The 25258-nt window shown below is 41.4% G+C and overlaps 1 protein-coding gene across 1 annotated transcript in view; it reads right to left on the reverse strand.

Annotated features, from left to right (window-relative positions):
• Positions 1–25258, reverse strand: part of LOC132569570 (small ribosomal subunit protein mS27-like) — a 97532-nt gene that overhangs the window by 14389 nt on the left and 57885 nt on the right. Inside the window, exons 5-7 of the mRNA XM_060235783.1 lie at positions 10891–11005; positions 5749–5827; positions 4948–5063 (exon numbers count right to left, since the gene is read on the reverse strand). Of these exons, the coding sequence (XP_060091766.1) occupies positions 4948–5063; positions 5749–5827; positions 10891–11005 (310 nt within the window). The remainder of the gene's footprint in view (positions 1–4947; positions 5064–5748; positions 5828–10890; positions 11006–25258) is intronic.

Here is a 25258-nt window from a genome sequence, read left to right on the forward strand (position 1 = left end):
TGTATGCAGGTATTTAACCTGTGAGGCCTTTCCAATTCTACTAACAATACATTTTCTTTTGTTAGTATGTAACTGTTAAAGGTTCCAAACTTGAAGAGAAAACAAACAAGTAACTCCTACATGAGAACATCTAATTGTATATTGGTTGGAGAGATGCAGAATCATGAACCACTGTAGCAACAAAATCAGAGCCCACAGGGCAGGACAACTTCACTGTTGTCTCCGGGCCCAACTACCCAAAAGTTGTTCCTGAGTCTAATCCCATGTGACTGTCAAGCAGATGTGCTCTGGGAGTTTCCTTGCAAAACTGAGATTCCCAGATACAAGAGGGCCAAGTTTGGAGTAGGACCATGATATTTCAAGGGTCCACCCCCTCTACCTGTACCACTGCCCTGACCTGAAAAGCTTCTGGGAAGCCAATATTTTCCCCCATTCCCCAGTTTTTGTATGTCATGTTCAGTCAAAATTGGGACCAGGAAACTGCAACATCAGTTGCACCTTAGAACCCCCACAGCATGTCTAGCTGAGAGTCCCAGAGGCAGATGTAGGAACAATGCATTGTATAGTTAGACCCAACAGTTTTGTGGTAGTTAACAGGAGGAGGTGCAAATAAATGGATAATATATAGTTCACGTGCCTGATTTTCTTTGTGCTCAATATGCAAACCATGCAACCAGATTCAATTACCTTGAATATCGCAACCATAGGTGAGAAAGAAAAAAGGCAGAGGTGCAGTAGAGAATATTATGCGAACTAAAAGTTCCACAGACCTAAAATCCTCCCAGGGCAGTTGCAAATAACTCAGGAAAGGGAAGAAAGGGGCAAATTGCTGCTCTGTTTAGACACTAAATAAAAGTGGAAAAGTACAATACTGAGTCAATGGCTGGCTAGGAAAGCAATTCAAAAAGCTATTTGAAATTGAGATAAAAAAAACAAGAGTAATGTTCATACAGGATTATGCTGACATGTGAAAGACAGGAAATCTGGATAATGACAATTCCAATATTGGTGGTTTTACTGTCTACTCTATCCACAGCACTGCATTTTTCTTAGTCTCATTAGCAATGGCCAAAGACCAAAGAGAGCATGGGGTATATTATGAAGAACAAGAATACAGTAATCTCAGGAGATTTTAGCCCACAAGCAATGCTAGTTGATTTGACCTAAATTAAAAAGTATAGTAAAACCCCAAAGCAGACTGGCCTCAGAAAGATATTCTGCTGTCCTACAATAGACATGAAAAAATATAATCATATTGCCCACTGAATCAATGAAAAAATGAGGACTACAAAGAACAACTCAGAATGTGAACACCACGCCACAGAAAAGCATAGACAGTTTCAATAGGGGATTGGATAAACATATGGAGGACAGATCCATCAGTGGCTAATAGCCACAGGGTATTGATGGAACTCTCTGTCTGGGGAAGTGATGCTCTGTATTCTTGGTGCTTGGGAGGGGGCAACAGTGGGAGGACTTCTAGTCCTGGCCCCACTGATGGATCTCCTGATGGCACCTGGTTTTTTTTGGCCACTGTGTGACACAGAGTGTTGGACTGGATGGGCCATTGGCCTGATCCAACATGGCTTCTCTATAATGAGAATCTTCTGCACAGAATCCTAACTATTCAGCTAATACTTCATGTTGGTAGAAAGTAATTTTTCCTATGTTATTAAATCTATTTGCTTCTGTGAACTGCCAGCAATTTCTGGATCATAAAAAGATCTGGCATTGATTTAGCTCTTTTCCAAAATATTCAAAATTCTATGTATACAGGATCTACTACCCTGTTGGTTTTATCCCTGTATTGAAGATCAGGGGGGAGGGCTGAACTTAAGAAAGTGATAGCTTGCATAATGCTTCCTAGAGGGCAGATTTGAAATAGGGAACTTCCCAGCTCACAGCTGTTAACCAATACACTATGATATTATCAAAAGATCAAACTGTCATAACATTTTATCTTAATTTTGCTTTCCTTAAAGATCTGGGCACTAAGGACTGCCTCTCCTGTTATAAACATGAGCATCTTCATAAATCCTCTTTTCACTGTTTCTTCAGCTTGTCTGGCCTCCACCAGAAATCAGGCCTATTTCCTTGTTGCTCCTGCCACAGAACAACTTGTGAGACAATAATTTGGGGGAGGGCTTTTTGCTGAATCTATTGGTAGTTACTAAAGTTGCTACAGAATGGGCATATGTTTTTACTTGCTGGATTCAGTGGGTTTTTTTTTTTAAAAAAATGTGCTTTATCCTGATTTTATATGGATCATCACCTTGTGCTATACATTAAAAAGATGAGGTATACATTGTTTGATAAATAAAAAATATCACAGTAAGATGCTATCAAGTTTACACTGTACTGTATTTCTGTTAAGCTGTCTATGCCCTTTTCTGTCAGTACTAAGCCTCATAGCAATTTCTTCAACTGCAGTCTCATTATTTCACTTGTGAGAAGTAAAATACATGGCGAGTGCACAGCTCAGTGGTAGAGCACATGCTTTGCATGCAGAAGGTTCCTGGTTCAGTTCCTGATCTCTCCACTTAAAGGTCTCATGCAGCATGTACAATAAATGATCTTCCCAGGGTCTGAGACCCTGAATAGCCACTGCTAGTCAGAGTAAACAAGAACAGACAGTGGCCTGATTTATTATAAGGTGACTTCTGCACATGATGTTCAATCTCAAATCACCATAACAAAAGGATTAAATACATATCCACTCATAGGGATCCAGGAACAGCTGTAGAAGATGTGAGAATGGAAATCAAATGTGATTGTTCTCCTCCAGAGATTTAGCTATGTTTGCCCTGGTAAAGTTATAAGCCTGGCCATATGTTCACAGATGAAATGCACAACCTGCAAAGGAAGGAAAAGGTCAGTCCACTAATTTTCTGTTAGGGGAGTCAAACAGATGGTCTGCGGGACGGATCTGGCCCACAAGCAACTTTCTTCTCCTGCTTCCTTTTCCAGGGCAGCTACTAGCTTGTTTCCCCCCCAGCTTCCTCACTGGCTCTTTGCTTCTTTCCTCTTGCCTCCCACTTTCTCTGACAGAGAGAGAGAGAGAGCTCTGTGGCTGCTTCCTGTAGAAGAGATACAAAGACAAGTTTCTCTCTCTCTCTGGCACATGTGTCCACAGAGCTTCTGCTCCCTTTTCCAGGGCTGTTCCTCCTCTTTTAGGGAGGAAGGCAGGGGGAGGAAAGAGAGAGAGAAAACAAAGCTGAAGTCCCATGGCAGCTTTAAGACCAACGTTTTACTCCACCTATAAGCTTTTGTGTGCAAGAACATTTCTTTGGAGGGAGGGAAAAAAGGAAGGAAGGTGGATTCTTCTGACAAGCACAATTTACACTGAGGAAATTATTTTGGCTTATTCTGAAAAGTTTTTTTTAATTAAAGAAGACTGGCTTCTTCTTTTCTGATCTGGATTTATTTTGTTTTAAGCTAGCAGGTTATCTATAAGCAAGAAGTCAAATTGTATTGGACTGTTATCCTTGTTATGCCATTAAAGGTTACTGGAACATCTTTTGGGAGGTTCTCAAGTTTGTGGCAGAGAGTTTCACAAAGGCAGAGACAGGTTTAGAGGCTGTGGTAAGGAGTTCTTATCCCAGGACTAATGGGCAGACTCCATTTGTGTGAGAGAACAGACTGTGAGAGGGACAAAGGTTCCTGTGTCAGTTTGGCATTCCAGAAGAGAATAGGGGACTTGGCAAAAAGGTTTGAGGTGCAAGAATAAAGGGCACTCAAAGGTGCCAAACTCTGAGAAGAGGATAAATAGTCTGCCAGGGAGAAAGGATCTGAGGTGGGAGGTCTGACACAGCCGCAGAGTTCTTCAGAGAGAACTAGAGTGAATATTTAAAAATCAAAACCTTTACCAGCATTCTAAGAAGTGTCCTTATGAAATAACAACCCCTACAAAAAGGTGTTCCTGTATTTAAGTTTGTTTTTCTGACTGCCACAGTGGTCCCCTTTGCCCCTGGCTCATCTCAGTCACTATCCAGCACAGACTGTAGGCAGGCCTCATTTTGGGCAGGAGCTCTCAGGAGCAGAGCTCCAGAACCTCTAAATTTGTTTGTGCTCTTTCTTTCTTAACTCCCCTTCCACCCAAAAAATTACTTGCTTCCGGGCTCCATTGTTCAAACCCCCTGTGAGAATTTTGCTGAACTCTAAGATTTGACAAACTTTCTAATATTTTTCCCCACAAAAAATGGGAAAATAGCCAAAACATATAAAGCAGAGAGATGGAAATCTTCATCATGCTACTGTGGCCACAAAGGATAAAGTAATTTTAAAAGTATGCTGGGAGTAAGGTTTTATTATGACAATTATAATTCAAGAAGCATTTTAAAGTAGATGCTGAGCTGATATAATTTAGTACAACTTCTGATGATGTCAAGGGTGTGTGGCATATGCAAATGAGTTGTGCAAATGAGCTCCCGCACTTCTTTTTCTACAAAATGACCCATGGTTGTAGGTCACTGTTAGATATATATTGTGATATACACAGCACTACCAATGTACATGAAACTTGACAAAACAGTGTAAGCAAAAATAAAGAAAAATGTTCCTGCCTTTAGGTGCTTCCAATCTAAATTTTAATCATATTGGAAGAAAGGATCTATGTCACATAAGCCTGCACTATAAGTGTGGTAAGAATTTATCCTTTTTAGTCTAACTGCCTTTTTTGGACAAAGTATGGCTAAAGCACAATAAGAAAAAAGGTATACTGGTTAAATATCTTTAGTCTTCTGAACGGCATTCACTATCCACATTTTGGAATTAAAAAGGAGTGTGTGACTTGCTCTGCATTATTATGTTCAGCAGAAAAAACAGGCCATAGCTGTTCTATTCAAATTAGACAATCCAAGAAAGAACTGCATTCATTTCTAGTAAGCACCCTATCCGTTAATCCAGTCTTACCACCTGAGACCAGTTTTTATTGCACAAATAGCTTACCATAAGTTCTGGTTTGTTTTCCAAATAGTTATACATGACATAAAGTGCAAGAAGTTGTGTAGACACTTCATCAAAACTTTCTTGTATCATTATTTCAGTAACCACAGCCATAGCATCTATAAATCGAAGAACATTTTTAAATTAATATGCCAGCAGGAGATCTGTCAAGCTTCTGAACTCACAGATTCTTCTCATTTTTAAAAAAAATGTATGTCTTCTTTACACCAGTGTTTTAAAATGTGTGAAAATATAGGGCAGGAAGGGGAACTCGAGTATCTATGTCAGATAGAAGATATATCTCAGAAAAGTATTTGGAAGGAATTAGCATATATTTCTACTAGAGTCCCATTTTGCAGACAGGTAGTACCACACAGACATGTAGCAGATAAGAACCAAAGCATTTTACACACAGGGATTTTCCACACAAAATCAAAGAATGATCCATGTATTGTGTTACCAAAAAAAAAATTCTGAACCAATATCAAGTACTGCAATATCTTACAGACAGCTGTGAACAAGACTTTAGTTGGCAGGGAAAGACCCATATTCCAATCTTGAATCAGCAACAACACAAAAAAATATGACTAAAGGAATCTTTGCTAACCCCTCTGATTTGTCTGATACACGGGCTGGCTCTAGATGCTTGTAGCTCTAGAATATTTCAGAAAATATTGTGTGCTATCAAAACACAATATGAAGGCAAACAGGAAGAGGATCAAAGATGGCCATGCCCACCAGGTACTTAGAGATGGAAATGGACAGCATCATACTAGGTATGACCATGGATGTTTTGTTTCTTACCTTTATAATTCCCATCCTTTATAAAAGAATCTAACAGTATATTGAAGGTAAAATTATCTGGGAAAATTCCATATTGGACCTAGAAAAAAAAAGAGCAGAAATGAAACAAATGTGACAAATGCCGTAACTCTAAGCTCTCATAAATTTAGATTAGGATTTGAACACATAACAAAGAAGGGCAAGTTTAAGGCCACCATGTCTTCCTTTCTTTTTCAGCTGTAACCAATTGAAAAGGAAGCATAACAAATAATATCCTTTCTACCAAGCTATTTGGTACTCCCCTCTGGTGAACTACAATTGCCTCACGGTGATTAGGCACGAAGTAAGCAGTGAGATCCTAGTATGCCTTTCCTCCCAGTCATCTGCAACCACCTAGCTACTACACGGCCTTCAGATGTTTCAAAAACTGGCATTGGCAGCACGAAGTGTCCTGTGCTTCACTTCCCAGTGAAAGAACAATGGAATTATACTGGCTGATCTCATTGCACCCAGCCTTGTCCTTCAAGGCATCATTCTCCTTCATTCCTTGTCAGAAGAAGAGGCGATCAGATCTATATCTCGCCCTTCACTTGGAGTCTCAGAGCACCTTACAATCTCCTTCCCTTCCTGTCCCTACAACAGACACCCTGTGAGGTAGGTAGGGCTAAGAGCTCTCAGAGAACTGCTCTTCAGAAAACAGCAGCTTGCCCAAGGTCACCCAGCAGCTGCATGTGGAGGAATGGGAAATCAAACCTGGTTCTCTCAGATTAGAGTCTGCACTCTTAACCACTTCCCCAAAATGGCTCTAGCTACAGAACTTGCCAGCTGCATGCTTGCATATGCATCTCCAGAAAGCAGGACAAATCTAGTGTTGTGTAGTGGCTACGGTAGGAGTGGGGAGATCTAGGTTTAATCCCCACTCATACCTTGGCACTTACTGGGTGACCTTGGGCCACTCCATCTATCTCAGCCTAACCTACCACCCATGGCTTTTGCAAGGATAAAACAGAGAACAACAGGATGAAAATCTGACATATTCTTCCATTTTCACTAATGTCTTTCACTGAGAACCCACAGGGATACATTTTCCAATATGCACAATGATCCTGTACCTTCTATCAACACAGAGCTGTATCATCATATAAAACATGCATACAATGATTGAACTATCTTGATAGCACTCATAATAAATGACTATGAAAATACGCTGAAAACAATTCCCAACAAACAATGTCAGTTCCTATAGTAACACCAAATGGGAATTCATTCATGAGTACCACACATCTGACAAATCACATAAATTGATTTTATCACATAAATTGACATCTGACAAATCACATAAACTGACTTTAATAATGTAGTAACAGCTCTTATCAACTCAAGGAAGTCTACATAAAGTTTTAGCCAACATATCAGATGTTTCAATAGTCATTTCTATATCCTTCTTTCAATAGTCATTTCTATATCCCTCCGTAACTCCATTTTGGTCTTCTGCTAGTGCCTGACTGCAGGTTGCCTGGGAGGATGGCTGGCAGGCCACTCCCAAGAGAATATTCTTTGTTTTTATAAGCACTCTCCTGAGTTCATATCCAAGAAGGCTGATTTGTTTTTCTCAGCGACTTGATTCCATGAGCAAGATATGGCCTGGCTCCTCTCAACGTTTAGCGATATAGCTTTGAAGACAATAGTCTTGACTTTTTGTGGTCAGCAATTAGGATATAATACAGTTTTAGCTATATATCTTTGCTGTGAGTGTGTGTTTGAGGCCCAGCAAAAGGAAGCTTAGCCTGCTATTTTTGTATGTTTGATGATTTATTAAAAATCTTTTTGTAACCAAACTTGGATCTTGCTTATTGTTTTTTTGGGGTTGCTGTGAACTCTGGAGCTTCTGGCCAGGGCTCCAAACACTATCTTCAATGTATTTGAGCAGTGATCCATTATCCATTATCAGTGTTATTAAAGGATCCAGTCTTTTAATAACAATGAAATTGCTGAGCAGTCGGGTTAGAACGGATAAAAGGAAGTACTTCTTCACTCAAAGGGTGATTAACATGTAGAATTCACTGCCACAGGAGGTGGCGGCGGCTAAAGCATAGACAGCTTCAAGAGGGGAATGGATAAGTTTATGGAGCAGAGGTCCATCAGTGGCTATTAGCCATAGCTTATTGTTGGAACTCTCTTTCTGGGGCAGTGATGCTCTGTATTCTTGTGCTTGGGGTGGGGGGCACAGTGGAAGGGCTTTTAGCCCCACTGGTGGGCCTCTTGATGGCACTTGGGTTTTTTGGCCACTGTGTGACACAATGTTGGACTGGATGGACCACTGGCCTGATCCAAGATGGCTTCTCTTATGTTTAATAACACTGATAATGGCAGATTTCACACTAGCAGAAATCTGACTGTTGGTTCACTGAGCTCAGTATTGTCTACTCAGTCTAACAGCAGGTTCTCCAGGGTTTTATACAGAGAAAGGTATTCCCTACTTGCTAGCTGACATCTGTTAATGGGAGACTACAAGGACTGAGCCTGGGGCCAACTGCATGTAAAGCAAGTGTTCTACCATGAACAGTGGCCTTACCCTGAAAATGTCACTATCAGGTTCTGGGAATACTCCCCGAATCCCACTAAGGGCAAAACTGGATGACACTGGATGTTCCAGCCATGGTGGGAACACCACTGGCTACTTGGCCAGGAGCCAGCAACAGAGACCTGGCTCAGCAGAAAGATATGGATCAGGAGGGCATTTAAGGACGGAAGGGAACTATGAGGGAAGTATGAGGCTGGAGCTACCATCCAATCTCTTGGAGATGACCCACTCTTCTGTGAGACCCAGAAGGCTGTGGGTGACCAACCTCCTCTTTAGATGGGTCTTTACAAGTCAGCATGAGGATGATGCAGATAGACTAGTCTGGGCCCCAGGCAGTGGAGAAGCCAGCTGGTGGTAAGGAGTAAATCTCAACTCCCCTCCCCTTTCCACAGCCAAAGCCTTCAAAACAGCAGGTAAACCAACATGCTGTACAGGGCACTGGAGAGAGAGCACCAGACTGTAGAACCTGATAGAATATTTTTGTCAAGCTGCACGCATGGTGGAAAAAAGGATAGCATCACTTCCCAAAGTCCATAAGCTTTTTAGCAACAAGACTCACTTCCCTCTGGATGCGTGCCAACATCACACTATTTCTTAAGGATGAGCCATGATACATTTAAACATCAAAATCTAAGTTAACGTAGCCCAAACAAAGAAAACCTCGAAGTGTATTGCAAAGTTTATGTCTCTTTGTGAATACAAAATAGGTCTGGAGGCAACAGTTGCCCATTCCCATTTAAAGCTGTTCTAAGACAGAAACAAATACTTTTAATGAAGTACCCACATTTCTTGCCCAGCATCATACTCTTAATGAAAAAAATTAGCTTTGAAAAGTAGAATCTAGCTTAGTATCACACAGACATTACCTGGCCAGAATCGTGCTCTTTTAGGTCTCACTTATTTCACTGGGAGAAATATAGCTCCCTCGCTGAAATTAATAGGATGATTACAGTTCAGTATTGGCTGAATCAAGTCCATTTGTGAACTGAGAACAGAAGCTGCAGAAATAAATTTAGTGTTTGGGTTCCCATGGTTTTGTTAGGACAGAGGGGTCATGAAGATCCAAGCTTTCCCTCCCCTCAAAGCAAGCCTGAGGGTGCTGAAGAGTGACCAAAGTAGCCTATGGACTTTCCTTCCTGAGATTAAGAGATGAGGGGACTAGGCAGATCACAGTTGCAGAAGTAGTGCCTGCTCCTTCCCTACAAAAGGATGGGCTGGAAGCCATACTTTTGGACAGGGACCTGTGATCTCTGTTACTTTCTGCCACACACAAAGCCAGCATGGTGTAGTGGCTAAGAGCAGCAGACTTTAATCTAGAGAACTGGATTTGATCCTTCACTTCTCCTACACATGAAGCCTGTTGGGTGACCTTGGACCAGTCACAGCTGTCCCAGAACTCTCTCAGCCCCACCCCCACCTACCTCACAAGGTCTTTAGTATAGGGAGAAGAAAGGAAGGATATTGTAATCTGCTTGGAAACTCCTTAGGGTAGAGAAAAGTGGATTATAAAAAATCCCACTCTTATTTTTTTTCTTTTTCAAGAAATGCAAAGTGTTTTTTGTCTTCTGCATTTCTATTTTATTGGAAGCAAGAGAAGAAATACTTGTGAAGATTAACTTTAATTAACATCTTATGAACAAATCTTTTTTTGGCTGTTGTTGATATTGATTACAGCCAATGATTCAAATCTGAGCTAAGCAGAGACTATTGGCTAAAGAGCCAAAGTGATCAATTACAAGTTTACTGCTCCTTGTAAGTTTCCCAAGGAAAGATCCTATCTACTGTACACTACATTTCAGAAATTACTCAGCAACAGGATTTTTCTGTGAACTATCCTTGTCCTAATGAATTTTAGAACTGCACTTCTGAAAGAATTATCTATGAAAACCTACTGTTGTTCAATGCAACTCTCTAGGATCTTGTAGCTGCATTATTTAATAATTAACTTTTCTCAAGTGTCTAATGCTTACCTATCACTACCTTTTATATTTCCAAATTAACAATCCTAATGAGCCTATCACCATCAAATTTAATTCTAACTGTCTGTGATGATGATATTGTGGTTTGGGCTAACTACCCACAAGAGCCTTTCATATTTTTTGAATTGTTTTGTGAATGAATTAGTCATTTTAAGTGTCATCTATCTTGTCTCTCTTCATAGCTTTAGTACATTTGATAATCTCTGAATGAATTAAATTATTTTCATAAGCACACCATTTATCAACAATATAGCACTTCATTGATGAATCAGTTATATTCAGGATTTTTAAAAATCCTCTCCCTTCTTTTAACTCAGGTTCAAAAGAGGACATGCAACTGTTTTATGCATTTTGTATACCTGGGGACCAAATTAAATGAGAAGCTGGGAGTTCCATGACTGAAGCTGCTGACAATTCTTTTAAAATATTAGATGCAGAATGGGGAACTTTTGGGGCTGGAGGAGAAGCATTAAACCTTCCCTGTTGTACCATTTCCCAACCTAGGATAGCATTACGAGCTATTATTTATGCGGTTATTCTCATAATCATTTTAAAAAAACATACTAATAACTTCTGAAAAGTGTCTTATCAAAACATCACCTTATTTTGTATTGTGTACAAGGCTTTGTCCCATGCATTGAATTTAAGGCACTGCCTGATCCAGGAATGGATGCTCCAGTCTCTCAAGTAAAAGCAGTTGGGGCTGTGACGAAACCTACAACAGAATGGAAAAACATACTTAAAAATAATTTAAGATCAGAGACATTGTCCTTCCAAGAGATGCAAGTTAATTAAGAACAAGCAGACTAAAACACTGCAGTACACTGGGTTGGAGTCTAGTACACTGGGTCGAAATAGTGGCTCTCTGACCACCCCAAAGGGCTATGCAAAGAACCACATGCCCTGCTTGCAGTAAGGACACATTTAATGAGGGCTGCAGTAATCTGAGGGATTGGGTGAGCACTCATAAAAAAGCTGCCTGGATCCAGTCCAGAATCAGATTGTAGTTACAACACTATAACCTCATAAAAGATTAAGAACTTTTTCTTTTGTACATTTATTTAAATATTTATACCCTATCTCTTCATTTCTGGTTCTAGGCAGCTTATAGTTCATTGTTAAAACCATAACACATCAAATAAAAATCATTCCTACTACCTAAAAAAAAACATTCCTGCAGCTTTCATATAATTAAATGCACTGGCAAACCAAGCAGCCTTATAACTGCCATAAATTTTTAGTCTTACATAACACCTACAAAACCAAAATCCAGATAATGTTAAGTGTGCTTGAGTTCCAGTGATCGCACTAGGAGATTATGGCATACTTTATTATCCGTTTGATTTACAGACCAATCTTGTGCACGTTTACTCAGAAATGTCCCATTGTGTTGACTCCCAGGTATGTATGTATATTTCCAAAGCCTTATACATATAAACTGCTGTATCTATTAAACAACAAAGATGGGAACATAACTGATACTGTGGCAAAGTTTTTGCAGGCTGCTCTTCTTATACGCAGTAATGTATCGTAATTTAAATCTGTACTATTATTTATTAATTACCTTTAATTTATATCTCGCCATCTCTGCAAGCGGGCTCAGGGCGGCTAACAATTGGTTAGACAGATTGACTTTTGACTTATTTTTGTATAGATTTTAGACCCTTTTAGAACGTTCTTTTGTTTTGACTCATGTTGGTTGGCATGTTTTATCTATTTGTATGCATATGTGTGCACATCTATTTTTTTCTCTCTTTTCTCTCTCTTTAAATGTCAATAAAGGTAACTGAACTACCAAAGCCTTAAATAAATGCTTAACTTTGGTTTCCTAATTCTTATTTAGAAAATATCAGGGGAATTAACTCCCCAACAAAGCGATACAGGTGGAAATACTGGGCCTTAAGCATTACTTAAAAGTGGGGATGTACTATTGCCTACCTGATCAAATCTTTGAGGCTGATCTTGAGATGGAGAAAGAAATGAGAGCGGTAACTAAAGCAGATATTATTATTATACTGGGAGACTTCAACTTCCCTCACATTTGTGTAAATCATACATAGAAATGAGATTCCTAGATTTCACAAATGACTGTGCACTGGAACAGTTGCTCACAGAGCCAACCAGAGGGGTAGTGATCTGGGACTTTGTTCTGAAAGATCTTGTGAGAGATGTAGAGGTTGAAACACCAACTGGAAACTGTCACACAGCAGTCTTACCACTCTGGTAAGTGTCTGAATGGGAGGGCCCAGAGCACCCAACCATCCATTTGCCTTAGCAAAACCTTTTAATCATGACCAAAGAGTTGTGATGATCTAGGCAGTTTAACAATAACAGATTTATCATAAGTACCCAAACAATAGTGGGTAGTAAAACATTTCGTGCAACTGTGAAGTAAGAAATAGTAAAGGTTGGTGTAAATAAATAAAAAGCCCTGGCATGTCTGACTAGATGTCAGCTTTGAGCTTCAAAGGGTGAGGACATATGGGGAAGAAAAGAGCCATGGCCCAAATTAAAGTCATAGGCAGGCTGCTTCCAGCCCATGGGCCATAAATCTGACACTCCTGAATTACAGACTCAGGCTAGTATCTGAGAGACCCAGGGTCAAATTCCCATACTGTCACAGAAGCTAGTGGGGTGACCTTGGAGACAGTCACAGGATTTCAACTTAAACCACTTTACAAGGTTGTTGGAAGAATAAAATGAAGAGGGGGGAACCAAATATGCTGCCGGAGCTGCTTGAAGAAAGGGTGGGACACAAACATAATAAGTCATTTTTAGACACAAAGAAGTCATAGGGGTGGTTCAGATTTAATTTTGTTATTTATTACATCATCCTTCTCTTTGTTCTATGAGTTCAAAGTACAACATGGTTCCCCTATCATACATTATTCTCATGAAATTGTCATGGGATTCCTGGAGCATGAAGGATCAGCCAAAGATCTCCTTTCTTGGGCAACAGACTATCCTGCCGCCCCCCTTCCCTCCACTGCCTCTTTTCCCACTGCTCCAATTAAGCTATGAATGGGTGAGTTTTAGCAAATCACTGCCATCACTTTTGGTAATTTGGGAATTAATACTCCAAGAAATTGGGAGGTATATACTCTGGAAGAAACCAGAGGTCTTTCTCTCCTTGGTTCCCTCAATAATGTGTGCGTCTGAGATATTGAAAACCCTCAGAAGAATTTTACAAGGTCAAAGATTGATTTTAAAAGGGAGCCAAGCAAATGGAAGCACTGCAATATACCCCTACACATCAGAACTTAATATGATGCCTCATCACTTACTGATTTCCTGATCCATCCATCAGATTCAGCCAGCCTGGCTTAGATTCCCATGTGATGACACATGGCTAGTCATCCATGAAAAATGCACACCTGAGTTCCTGGGAAGAAAGATTTAAAGATTTCCTAAAGTCCCTATTCCTTCCATGAAACTGGGACAAACCTGGTCGTATGGATAGACAAGGAGTCAGCCCTAAGGCTTGACTTTTACCTGGGAGATTGAAAACAGGAAAAGAATGTTTAACATCTCCTTCAAAAAAATCTCCATTAAGCACAAGACCACTCAACAGCACCTCAAACAGTGCTTTGGGTGTCAGGTCATTCAATCAAGGAAAGGTCATAGGAGCTCAAGAAATTCAGCAAAACATTGGAAAAATTATTCTGAATCAGTAGTCTTTGTTTAGGTTTTAGGTTTTATTAAATTTACACCCCGCCCTCCCCGCCAAGGCAGGCTCAGTGCGGCTTACAACAATCATCATAAGACAATAGGAGACTAACATGTTAGTCATCGTATTTATAAAATAACTTATATTAAAAACAATTTAAAACCGTTAGCACTAATAACATTGTCAAGATATTCAAGTTCCAGTCTGATGTTATTCAAGATGTTTGTACCCATGAAACTACTTTATACTGAATCAGACCACTGGTTCATCCAGGGCCAGTGCTAGGCTTTTCGGCGCCCTTTTTCGGTGCCCTTGTACTAGCGCCCCCCTCCCCCCCCCCCGTTTTAAAAAACCGAAAAAATTTAGGAAAAATGGAGAACACCAAACATGAAACCTTTCACATTTTTAATTTGCCATTTTTAATTTAAATTTTAACTTTTTTGATAATATGACATCATCAATCTTTGCTTTTATCTTTAAGTAGAAATAGTTTTAGTACACAAATCACAAATAACTTCAAATAATCCTGTGCAGTGTGGTATATTTCAAGATCCAGTATTACATTTCCAGATCTACAAACATGGATTGCAGCATATCCAAGCCCCAAAAGACAACTGCCACGGTAAATAAATCAGAATGAGTCACAAACCACACACAGAGCTCTATTTTATGACAAAGTTTCAATCTTTACACAAAACCAGAGCTGCCTTCAGACCCCAAAACAGGTCAGTAGTCTCAAGAACAAGATCTATAAAATCTTTGAAGAACAGGATACAGATGTATAAATTGAACAGTGTACATGGAGGTACTAATCAGTGTTCCCTCTAAACTGAGTTAGCGTGAGCTAGTTTACAGATTTTTAGCCTCCAGCTCACACATTTTTGTCTTAAGCTCAGGAAGGATGACCCCAGAGCACACTAATTTATGCAGTAGCTCACAGCTTTAATGCCAGTAGCTCACAAAGTAGAGATTTTGCTCATAAGACTCTGCAGCTTAGAGGGAACATTGGTACGTACAAATACATAGGGGGAGAGGGTCCTGCTCTCAGTGCCAACAAGAATGCAATGTAACCAGTATGACCACACTGCCTTTCAACTCATTTCCAGTATACTCTCTTAGGAAAAGAAGAGTCCAACAAAACACACATGCACAGAGATCTGGGTGCACAGCTTTTTTTTTTTTTAAGGTCAATGCAACTAAGCTTGAGAATCTCTGGTCTACATAATGAAAATACATCACACATAAGGAGAAAGCAAAGAGTGCAGTTGGAAAGAAAACAAAAATCTTGTCTCCAAAGCTCATGAGGCTGAAAATATGGACTAAGGATTCTGATATTAACATGAAAGAAAGCACATTAAAATGTTCAAGATTCCATTTTAAACCCTGCACTGATGATGAAATCCAATCAGCCAAGACAGCATAATATGTACAATGAACAGTGCAAAAAACTAGGATTATACAAATAAAGACCAAGTATTTATATATAAAAATATTGTAATACGTCACATCCACTAGATTTCACAATTAGAGAACAGTAACTGTGACAGTAGAATACATCCAGTAAAAAGTGCATTACTGAGTTAATTAAATTCAGAGACAGCCAAAAAAGAAGAAGAATGGCTGGTACCTTAGGCAGCAGAGAACACTGCAGAAGTGACTGCCAAAGAAGCCAAAAGCACAGAACAGCTGATTGGCTTGCACAGATACAGCAGAGCTAGGGATGTCAGCCTCCAGGTGGGACCCCTGGAGTTGCAACTCATTTCCAGACTACGGAGATGAGTTCCCCTGGAGAAAATGGATGCTTTTGGAAGGTAGACTCAATGCCATTATACCACACTGAGGCTCCCTGTCATCTCCTGGCTCAATCCTTAATCTCCAGGAGTTTCTGGATGACTGGATCTAGTAAATTTATCTCCACATCCCCTGTTGGTGGCCTGGCAACCCTAGCACAGACACTGCAGCCTTTGCAGTGAAACTTGAAGTTTGGCATACATGGCCAAAAGTTTGTCTGTCTGTCTTTTTTCAACCTCGGAAATTGAGCACAGGAGCCACTTGGCTTTACAGATGTTGACAAGTGCACATTTCCATGCAATCCAGGATGGGGGGACCTTGTCCCCTCTCCTCTCCTGGGTCGGATGGGGTCCTCCCCTGCTTGTACACAGTCTTTGGCAGGGTGGTGGAGGAGAGGATCTGTGGTTGTGGCAACCGGAACTAACACAACTAAACCCCAGCCCTCCCTTGATGAGAGATGGCAGAGAGCAGCAACTTTTAGCGGCAACTTTTTTTTTTAAGGAAAGGATCAAAGCTATTACCAGGGATGAGGAGATAAGATGCAATAAAGGTGATTGGTTTGCAAGAAGAAAGGAGAAGGGGGGTTGAGGACTGGGTGACTCAGGAGGCGCGAAAGGGAGGCAAGTCAGCCCTGCGCTCCCCTTTAGAGAAAGAAGCATTGGGGATTGCAACAAGCACACTTGGGCTGGTGCTGACCCCTTCTCTGCTCCGACTAAACCTTGGATTTATCCCTGGTCCTTTGTCAAGGTGGGGGGAGGGGGCGTGGGAGGAAGGGGCAGGCTCTGCCTCTCTCCTTCAGCTTCCTTTGCTTTCTTTTTCTATACCTGATCCTCTCGTCTGAAGAAGTGTGTTTTTAAGCTCACGAAAGCTTACATTCTGAATAAAACTTGGTCTTAAAGGTGCACTTGACTTCTGCTTTGTTTCTTTTTCTCAATGCCTTGGTGAGCTGCCAAGGAGGAGGGCGGGGTGGTGCTTTGCCTTTCCTTGTGAGAGAAGCCGGGCTCAGTCCAAGAAGGAGAGCAGAGAGGCCGATATGCGCTCCCAGAGCTCTCAGCTTCCTGGGGAAGCAAGAAGCAGGGGGGAGGGGGCGCCCACGCTACATGTGAGCTCTCAGCCTGCCAGCTCCCTTTGAAGCAGAGGAGGGTCAGGCTGAGAGTCACGGCCGGCGGCAGGGAGTTAGCGGAAGGCAGCAATGGCTGCAGGAAGCTTCTTCGGGTGCTGGGAGGGAGGCGCGGGGCGGCAGCCGTGGAAAGCGTCTTCAGGTCCTGGAAGCGGCAGGAAGCTTCTTCGGGTGCTGGGAGGCAGGGAGGCAAGGGGCAGCGGGGAGGTGGCAGACATGAGAAGGCAGCAGAAAGTGGCGGCCACCGCAAGAAGCATCTTCAAGTGCGGGGAGGGACTCGGGACGTGTGGGGAGGCAGCAGCAGGTGCCAGAAGGCACTGGGCACAGGGAGAGCGGGCGCCTCATGGTGCCCTTAGGCCAAGTGGCACCTGAGGCAGCTGCCTACACGGCCTACTCCCACGCACCAGCCATGGGTTCATCGAAGTTAGTACTGTTAACTCAGACTGGCAGAGGCTTTCCAGGGGCTCAGGCTGAGGTTTATTCATATCACCTTACCTCTAACCTTATCCAAAGATAGAAGGAATTGAACCTTGGACCTTCTACATATCAAGCATATGCTCTACCACTGAGCCATAGCCCCTCCTCCAAAGATTAGGCCAAGAAAAATTAACTAGCCAAGCAACGTCCATGACCAAGTAGAGATTTAAACCCCCAGTCTTGTGGATCTCACACTCACACTGCAACAGGTTTACTTACATTCCATAAGTACGTACAAATGGGGCATTTATTGTGGAAAAAACTCACCAGGAACTCATTTGCATATTAGACCACACACTCCTGACATCACCATTGTTTCACATAGGGGTTTTTTTGTAGAAAAAGTTCAGCAGGAATTCATTTGCATATTAGGCCCTGCCCCCTGACTCCAAGCCAGCTGGAGCTGCGTTCCTGTGTGTTCCTGCTTTTAAAAAAAGGCCTGCATACAAAGATTTAATAACTAACTGTTCATTGTTTATTGATTTCTGAAACAGGACTCAGGAGAATAGACAAGGTATCAATTTTTGTCACTGCAGGTTATCATATTTTACTCTGCCTTTATAATTACACATGATTACATGTTTTTTGGGGAAAGGAAGTGAATACATGTAGGAATTGTGAAATCTACGAAGCAACTCTAGGTTAGGGTTAATGAGGGTTCTAGAATACACAATAAAACTATATCAACACAAAAACATAACATAGCCTTAAGATCGGTTGAGATAGTTTAAATGAGCAATATAAATCCAAAAAGTAAATTTAAAAAAGAGAAATATAAATCTGCTTGGTAATTAAAACCATCATAGCAACATATGCAACAATACAGTAGTGCACAACTTGAAGATGACACTAGGCAGAAAACAAGAATAAACTAAAAGCCTGAAAAAGGATAAAGAGTGCCAAAAAGCAAACAGCCTAGACAAATTTTGATGGGGAGGGCATCCCCTAAACAAGGCAACAGGGAGGAGGTTGTAACTTAGTGGAAGAGCATGTTTTGCATGTAGCAAATCCCAGGTTCAGTCACTGACAGTCCTTTAACCTTTGCAGTTAAAGGATCTCAGATGGCAGGTTCTTTCTTTGCTGGAGACCCTGGAAAGCTGCCGCCAGCCAGAGTTGACAATATTGCATTAGGAGGACCCAACCATCTGACAGTATGTGGCAGCTTCAAAGGTTCATATACCTGAGAGAAGGCCTTATGTCTGACAGCCAGTCATCTAATTCCAGAAGGACAGGAAAACACTGAAAAAGACCTCTCTAGATCTTAAATGATAAGCTGGAGTACATGGGAGCAAATAATGTCAAAGCCCAACTGATATGTGACATGGTGCTTACGATGTGATTGCCAGCAAAAAAACAAAACAAAACAAAACTTTCCTTTTGGTCACAAATCAGTACTGTAGTGGTGGTATATGCAAGCATTGCTAAAGACAGAGGGGCAGTTCTGGATGTGACCTGTGTGAATGGAAAAAGCTCCTCTCTCATAATGTGAGACCCAACAACACTGAAGGCTCTTTCTGACAACTGCAAAACACAAAACAGGCCTCAGACAGCTTAGCCTTCAGGTCTTTAATGCAAGGCAATCTACAGAAAAAATAAATGAGAAAGCCTTCTGGAATAAAAATCTGGTAAACCAAAGTTATAGCCTAAAGGAAATCAACACACAGTGGGAAAACAAATCCAAAAAAGTCCACCACCTACGGAAGTGTTGGAACACCACAAGGTTTTAGGGCAACCAATTATTCTGTAGTGAACCCTAGCGGTTTGTGAACTGGGAAAGGAAATGTTGACTTATGTTGTAGAAAAACATACAATTATCTGAAGTGCTCCAACTTTTTCTCACAAACTCTCAGGCCCTTGCTGTGTTCCTCAAGGGCAGTATTTTACAGCAGATGGGGTGTGGTGCTTGATAGAAGATGCCAGTGAAATATCCGCAGTCTTGTCTTATTTGCTATGAAAGCACCACAACAGCCTGTGGGGAAAATAATGGCATAAAAAGCCTACTGTTTTTGCTGTTAGGAAACACTAAGGCATTGACAACCTGAGAGCATCAAGCAGTGGACATTATTATAGCTAAACCCCAGTGAGCACTGGTCTGTACCTTTTTCTGTAGAGCATCAGAGTGAATGAACAATACTATTGCACAGATGCTAGGAGCCTGGAGCTAAACTGCAGCACCATTTAGTGGCACGATTGGTTCTTCCATCTCAACGAGCAAGCTTTCCAGAACATTTATCAGATTATTTCAGCCACCAACCCCCTTTTCCTAGTGTATTTCTAAGAACTTTGCCTTACGGCTAAAGGGCTGTACAGATTAACAAGGAGGTGGAGGGGAGCAACTGCAGTCTACAGGACTGGAAGATATCTGGAGGCCAAGAGTGGGGGACGTTGATATGAAAGTACAGATAAATGAGGTAGATAAATATTGTCTTAAATCAGTGATGCTCAAACTGGGGTTCTGGACTGAAAAATGAGTTGCATTTCTCTTGCAAACAACCTGTGAAGCCAGGGAGGAGGAGAAAGAAAAGGGCAGGCTGCTTTGGGAGGCAAGATGGTGCAGAATGGACAAACTGGTCATGAATGGTTGTGAAAAGTGCTGGAAAGCCTACTTATGATGATCCTGTGGCGTTTTCAAGGCAAGAAGTGGTTTGGCCATTGCCAGCCTCTGAGTAGGGCTCCTGGACATCCAAATACTAACTAGGGCCAACCCTGCTCAACTTCTGTGATCTGACTAGATCAGGCTAGCCTGAGCCATCCAGGTCAGGGCATGGTCATGAATGGCATCAGGGCTTGGTTTGTAGAAAAAGCCCAGCAGGAACTCATTTGCATATTAGGCCACACCCCTGACACCAAGAGAGCCAGAACTGAGTTTTTGTGCGTTCCTGCTTTTAAAAAGCCCTGACTGGCATATATATTTATAAATTCTAACCATAACAATACATAACATTTCTCAATGTTAATTGATGTGAGATTCCTGTTTTCATGCTCTGGAGGGGGGAAGTTGCATGGGGTTCCTTTGCAAGTGAGTTCCAAAAAGTGCCAGAAAGGTAGCAGTGTGTATTGCTTCGAAACATTTGAGAACTATTGTCTTAAGTGACAGTTGTCTCCTAACAAATTAAATATTAAACATAACAACACAAATACCAAACAAGACAAACTTTAAATATCAAGTCATGAACATCTAACTGGCTGATCTAATTGCCTCCCACATTCATCACTTGATATTAAGAACAGAAAGACCTTCAGTTTGTTTTTATTAGGGACCTACCTCAATAGCTTGCAGGGCACTCAGATCCAATAATATTTTGATGAATCAATTACCTAATTGATACTGACTGGCTCAGTAGCTGTATGAGAAGTCAAAGGGTAAGACCTGCACTCAGCACAAAAGCAACTTGTATATACAGTCCCACATAGTTTACAGAGTATACGGATAAAAGTTTATTTTGCAAAGCTGTGTCCAGGCAAGGAGAGAACAATTAGCTTTTACGTCTACCAGGGTGTCAGTCTGTAAGCAAAGAAGCCAGAAGGGGAAATCTATTTGTGGCCTGAAAGTTCAACTGCAAGAGCAGTTAGAAATCCAGGGGAAACATATCCCACATTTTAAACAGAAAACCTTTGATATTTTTAGGGGCACTGCTCCTAGTACTGAAAACACAGACATAGGAGATAAACCAGTATGGACCAGGTAAGGCATGAATGATGTCATATTTAGAGTATGAGAACTCTGCCAGTTCATAGGATTAATTATTAACATTTAAAATGAAGTGGTGGGGATTCCAAGAAAGCAACACAGTCAGTCTGAATCCATTACACATTCCCCTAAAGGGACTGGTCATAGTAGACAAGAGTATGCAAGGAAATGAAGCATACATAGTCACACATGGTCAGCAAACAGAACATTTTCAATAAGGGGTTCAGGGCCTTTAAATATGGAGCTGGTCTAATTTGATCAAACCTCAAAATCAGAATGCTCAGCAGGGAAAAAACGTAATGGAAAGAAAGAGCTTCCTCCAATTATTGGGAGACAATTTATTTCAAAAGCACAGTATCCACTGAGGTGTGGATCCTCCATTGTGATTTTGCATTCCATAAAACAGTGATGATCCAACAGAGGAGCATGGCCCCACATGGAAGCACCCTACACTTGACTTGTGATTTGGAATGAAGTGTAACTGTGCCACATGTGGAATCCCCTTTTCCTGTCTCCTACAGAGAAAGGGGATATAGTCCTCTTTGCCAGTTTGTTCCAAAAAAGCTTACCAGATTACCTGCCTGTGTTTGTTACAGGGCAGTTTGAGTGGTGGACCTACAGATCTACAATAGAGGTTTTTACTCATTAGGCCAGCATAGCTGTCCTTAAAAATATTCAGATACAAAGTATTTATTTATTTAGCATTATTCATAGTCCACCTTTGTCACTGAGAAGGCAGATTACTTAGTGTAAATCAATGCAGTCAGTAGGATGATACATCTAATAAATGATATAATAGGACTAAGAATTGCAGAAATTTGTTCAGCAGACTAAAAAAGAGCTCCAGTCTTATTTTGACATTAACACAAATGGTGAAACTTCCTATAAACTAATCTGGGATGCTAGTAAAGTCTTTTTTTAGGGAACTAGCAATAAGATTCTCTGCTAGACAAAACAAGGAAAAAAGAAAGAATATTCAGGAGTTAACTAATCTGATGAATAATAAGGAATTGGATTTTAAAAAAATAACCTGATTCAATAAAACTGAAGCCTGGCAAAACCGGCTGTCCAGGGCAATCAACGAGATCGCACCTCGACGTCCTCTACGCCCTCGTGTGAGGCTGGCGCCATGGTACACCTTAGAGTTACGCCAGCTGAAACAAGGGCTCAGACGACTAGAGAGGCAGTGGCGGCATACTCATGACGAAGCGACGAGAACATCCTATAGATCGTTTATGAGGTCTTACAAGATGGCAGTCAAGGCCGCGAAGAAAGCTTACTTTGCGGCCAGGATTGCGTCTGCAAATTCGCTCCCAGCTCAATTGTTTAGAATAATTGGAAGTCTTACTACACTGCCTCAAGGCAGACCAAATGTGAGGGAACCAGAGATAGGCTGTGAGGCTTTTGTGAAATATTTTGCAGATAAAATCACGTTGCTCCACACCAGGACCTGCCTATCACATTGCATACTAGGGTGGCCATAATATCTGCAGGCCAGCCAGGGACACCTTGAGGGGGGAAGGAATGCAGGAAGTGACGTCACTTCTGGTGACGTCATGCCACCGCCGGAAACAGGAAGTGACATAACTTCCTGTGACATCATTTCCCCGCACCACCTGCCGGAAACAGGAAGTGACATCACTTCCAGTGACATCACCCCCTCGCGCCACCTGCCGGAAGCAGGAAGTGACATCACTTCCTGTGACATCATTTCCCCCCAAATGACATCATTTCCCCCAAATGCCACTGCCGGAAACAGGAAGTGACTTCACAGCACTTCCTGTGACGTCCCCAAAAATCCCCCAAATATCACCGCCGGAAACACCAAGATTATTTATAGAGAGGGAAAGGGGGAAATAAAGTTAAATAAAACTCTTTTTTTACTTTTTTCAAAGTGAGAAGACTAGAGAGAACGGGTTCCACGCTGAGAAGCCAGTCAGATTCCAGTGAGATTCCAGTGAGACTGTGCTGCATAATGCAGCCTATTTATTTTGTCCTGTTGGCTCTGTTGGCTCTATCTGCGCCACCTTCATCATTTTCGGGGTGTGGATCCCCCAGTGGGGTGGTCTCCTGACTCCCTCCGCCGGCTGTTTCTGATAGCCCTGCGCCCCCTCTTTCATTTGATATGTGTCCCATGCGGGTGCCACCCTCTCGCCGGGAGATGCCGCAAAATGAGCCCCCTTGAGGCTTATGGCGGCAGGGCTCGGGGGAAGCGAGCTAGACTGCTGTTCTTTTGAGGGGTTATAGAGTGTTTCGAGCCCGTCCCTGTGGCATTGGTCCCATCGTTGTGGGACCCAGGGGGCCGGCGCAGCGGCACGCCGAAGCAGCCTGTCGCTAATAACACAGGTCGAGATGCAGGACAGGAACCCGGAAGTGACTGACAGGCTGCTTCAGCGGGCCGCTGCGCCCGCTCAGTGGATAAAAAATGCATGGTTATTTATTGCAGATAAAATTAGAGGATGAAACTGTTAAGGAGACCATGATTAAATGGTCGCAAAATTTGGGTGTAGAAATAAATATAGATCAGTAGGTTCAAATGTGGAAAATAAGCTATAAAATGACAAAATCGGTAACTCTTAAGGAAAATCTATTAAAGGTGTTTCTGCCTCTGAACATTTAATTTTTGTTCAATCATCCTGGCCAATAGGATTGCACTCTTGCTAACAGGCAAACAGCTGAGGGTGATGCTCCCAAAGGAACAACTGTTCATTTGAATACACAACAGAAATGCTGATGCCATGTACGGAATCCAAACAACCAAGCAACTGTGTGGCCAAACACTTAATCACTTAATGTCTCGAACAAATTTACTTCTAACTTTCTATACAAAAGTATCTTATGCAATACAAAGTGCCACAAGGCTGACTATGATAGAGAGGTGTGGAGACAATTCTCGGATACCACTTTCTACAAGAAGTTGGCTTCTGACCCCACTAGTGATATTTCTAGATTGATTCCTATGGTACTAACAGATGCTAGAGAGATGGGTTTTATAAATCAATCAGAGCTTGATTTTTTGTATAGCCAACATCCCCGTGTACCTTTGTTTTATGTATTGCCTAAAATTCACAAAGGTATCATTCCCCCTCCAGGGAGACCAATAGTTTCAGCCTCGGGGTCTTTATTAGAACCTATATCAAAATATATAGACTCTTTTCTAAAACAATTTGTTCCTACATTCCCCAGTTACATCCAGGACACATCAGATTTTATTAGAAATATTTAAGGGAAAATCATTACCCAAGGTGCAGTGCTGGTTTCATTGGATGTGCAATCGTTATACACTAGTATCCACCTTGAGGATCTGAGAGTTACTGCTAGCTATTTTTTGGACCTTAGAATCGATCTAGATCCACCAACATATTTTTCGTTGGATCTTGTTGATCTCTTTATTGAAAAAAAAAACTCTTTCAGATATAATGATAATTTCTTCCTACAACAGCAGGGAGTTTCGATGGGGAGCGTTTTTGCGCTGTCCATGGCTTGTTTGTTTATGGCCAAATTAGAGCAGGAATATATATGCAGTCTTCAACATAATCCCCATTGGGCAGACGTTGAGCTATATTTTAGGTTTATTGATGACGTCTTTCTGGTGATCAGGCATGCTGATACCATTCCCCATTTAGTTGAGGTTATGAATTCATTTCATAGAGACATCAAGTTTACCGCCCAATATGACTTAGACATTATTAGTTTTCTTGATATGTTAGTTTATATTATACTAATAATACTTTAGCAGTTAAAAAAAAATTAACTGTAGATAGAAACACCTACCTTCATTATTCTTCTTTTCACCCACTGGATCTGCGCAACAACATTCCTTATGGCCAGTTTCTGAGGCTGAAGCGGAATAACACCTCACCTGCAGATTTTTATGATGGGTGTAGAAGGATTAGTGGTTTTTTCACCCAACGTGGATATCCCCAGACAATTGTGAGGCAAGCCAGATTGAGGACTGGAGTTAAGAACCGTTCTGATTTACTTATGTATAAAGAAAGGCAGAACACTGGTAACAGACTCATGTGGTCTTTGGATTTTACCCCTAGAGCTTCTGCTATCAGAAACATTGTGCAAAAACATTGGCATGTGGTCCAGCATATACCGAGTTGTCAACTTCTGCCTTTAGTGGCTTTCAAAGGAACTAGGACCCTGAAGGAACAACTAGTAAGGGCAGATGTACGGAGTAGGATACATGCTGACAATAAACCTTTTGGACATTTCT

Source organism: Heteronotia binoei, chromosome 4 (assembly GCF_032191835.1).
Source record: "Heteronotia binoei isolate CCM8104 ecotype False Entrance Well chromosome 4, APGP_CSIRO_Hbin_v1, whole genome shotgun sequence".
In the NCBI taxonomy this organism is placed as follows: Eukaryota; Metazoa; Chordata; class Lepidosauria; order Squamata; family Gekkonidae; genus Heteronotia; species Heteronotia binoei.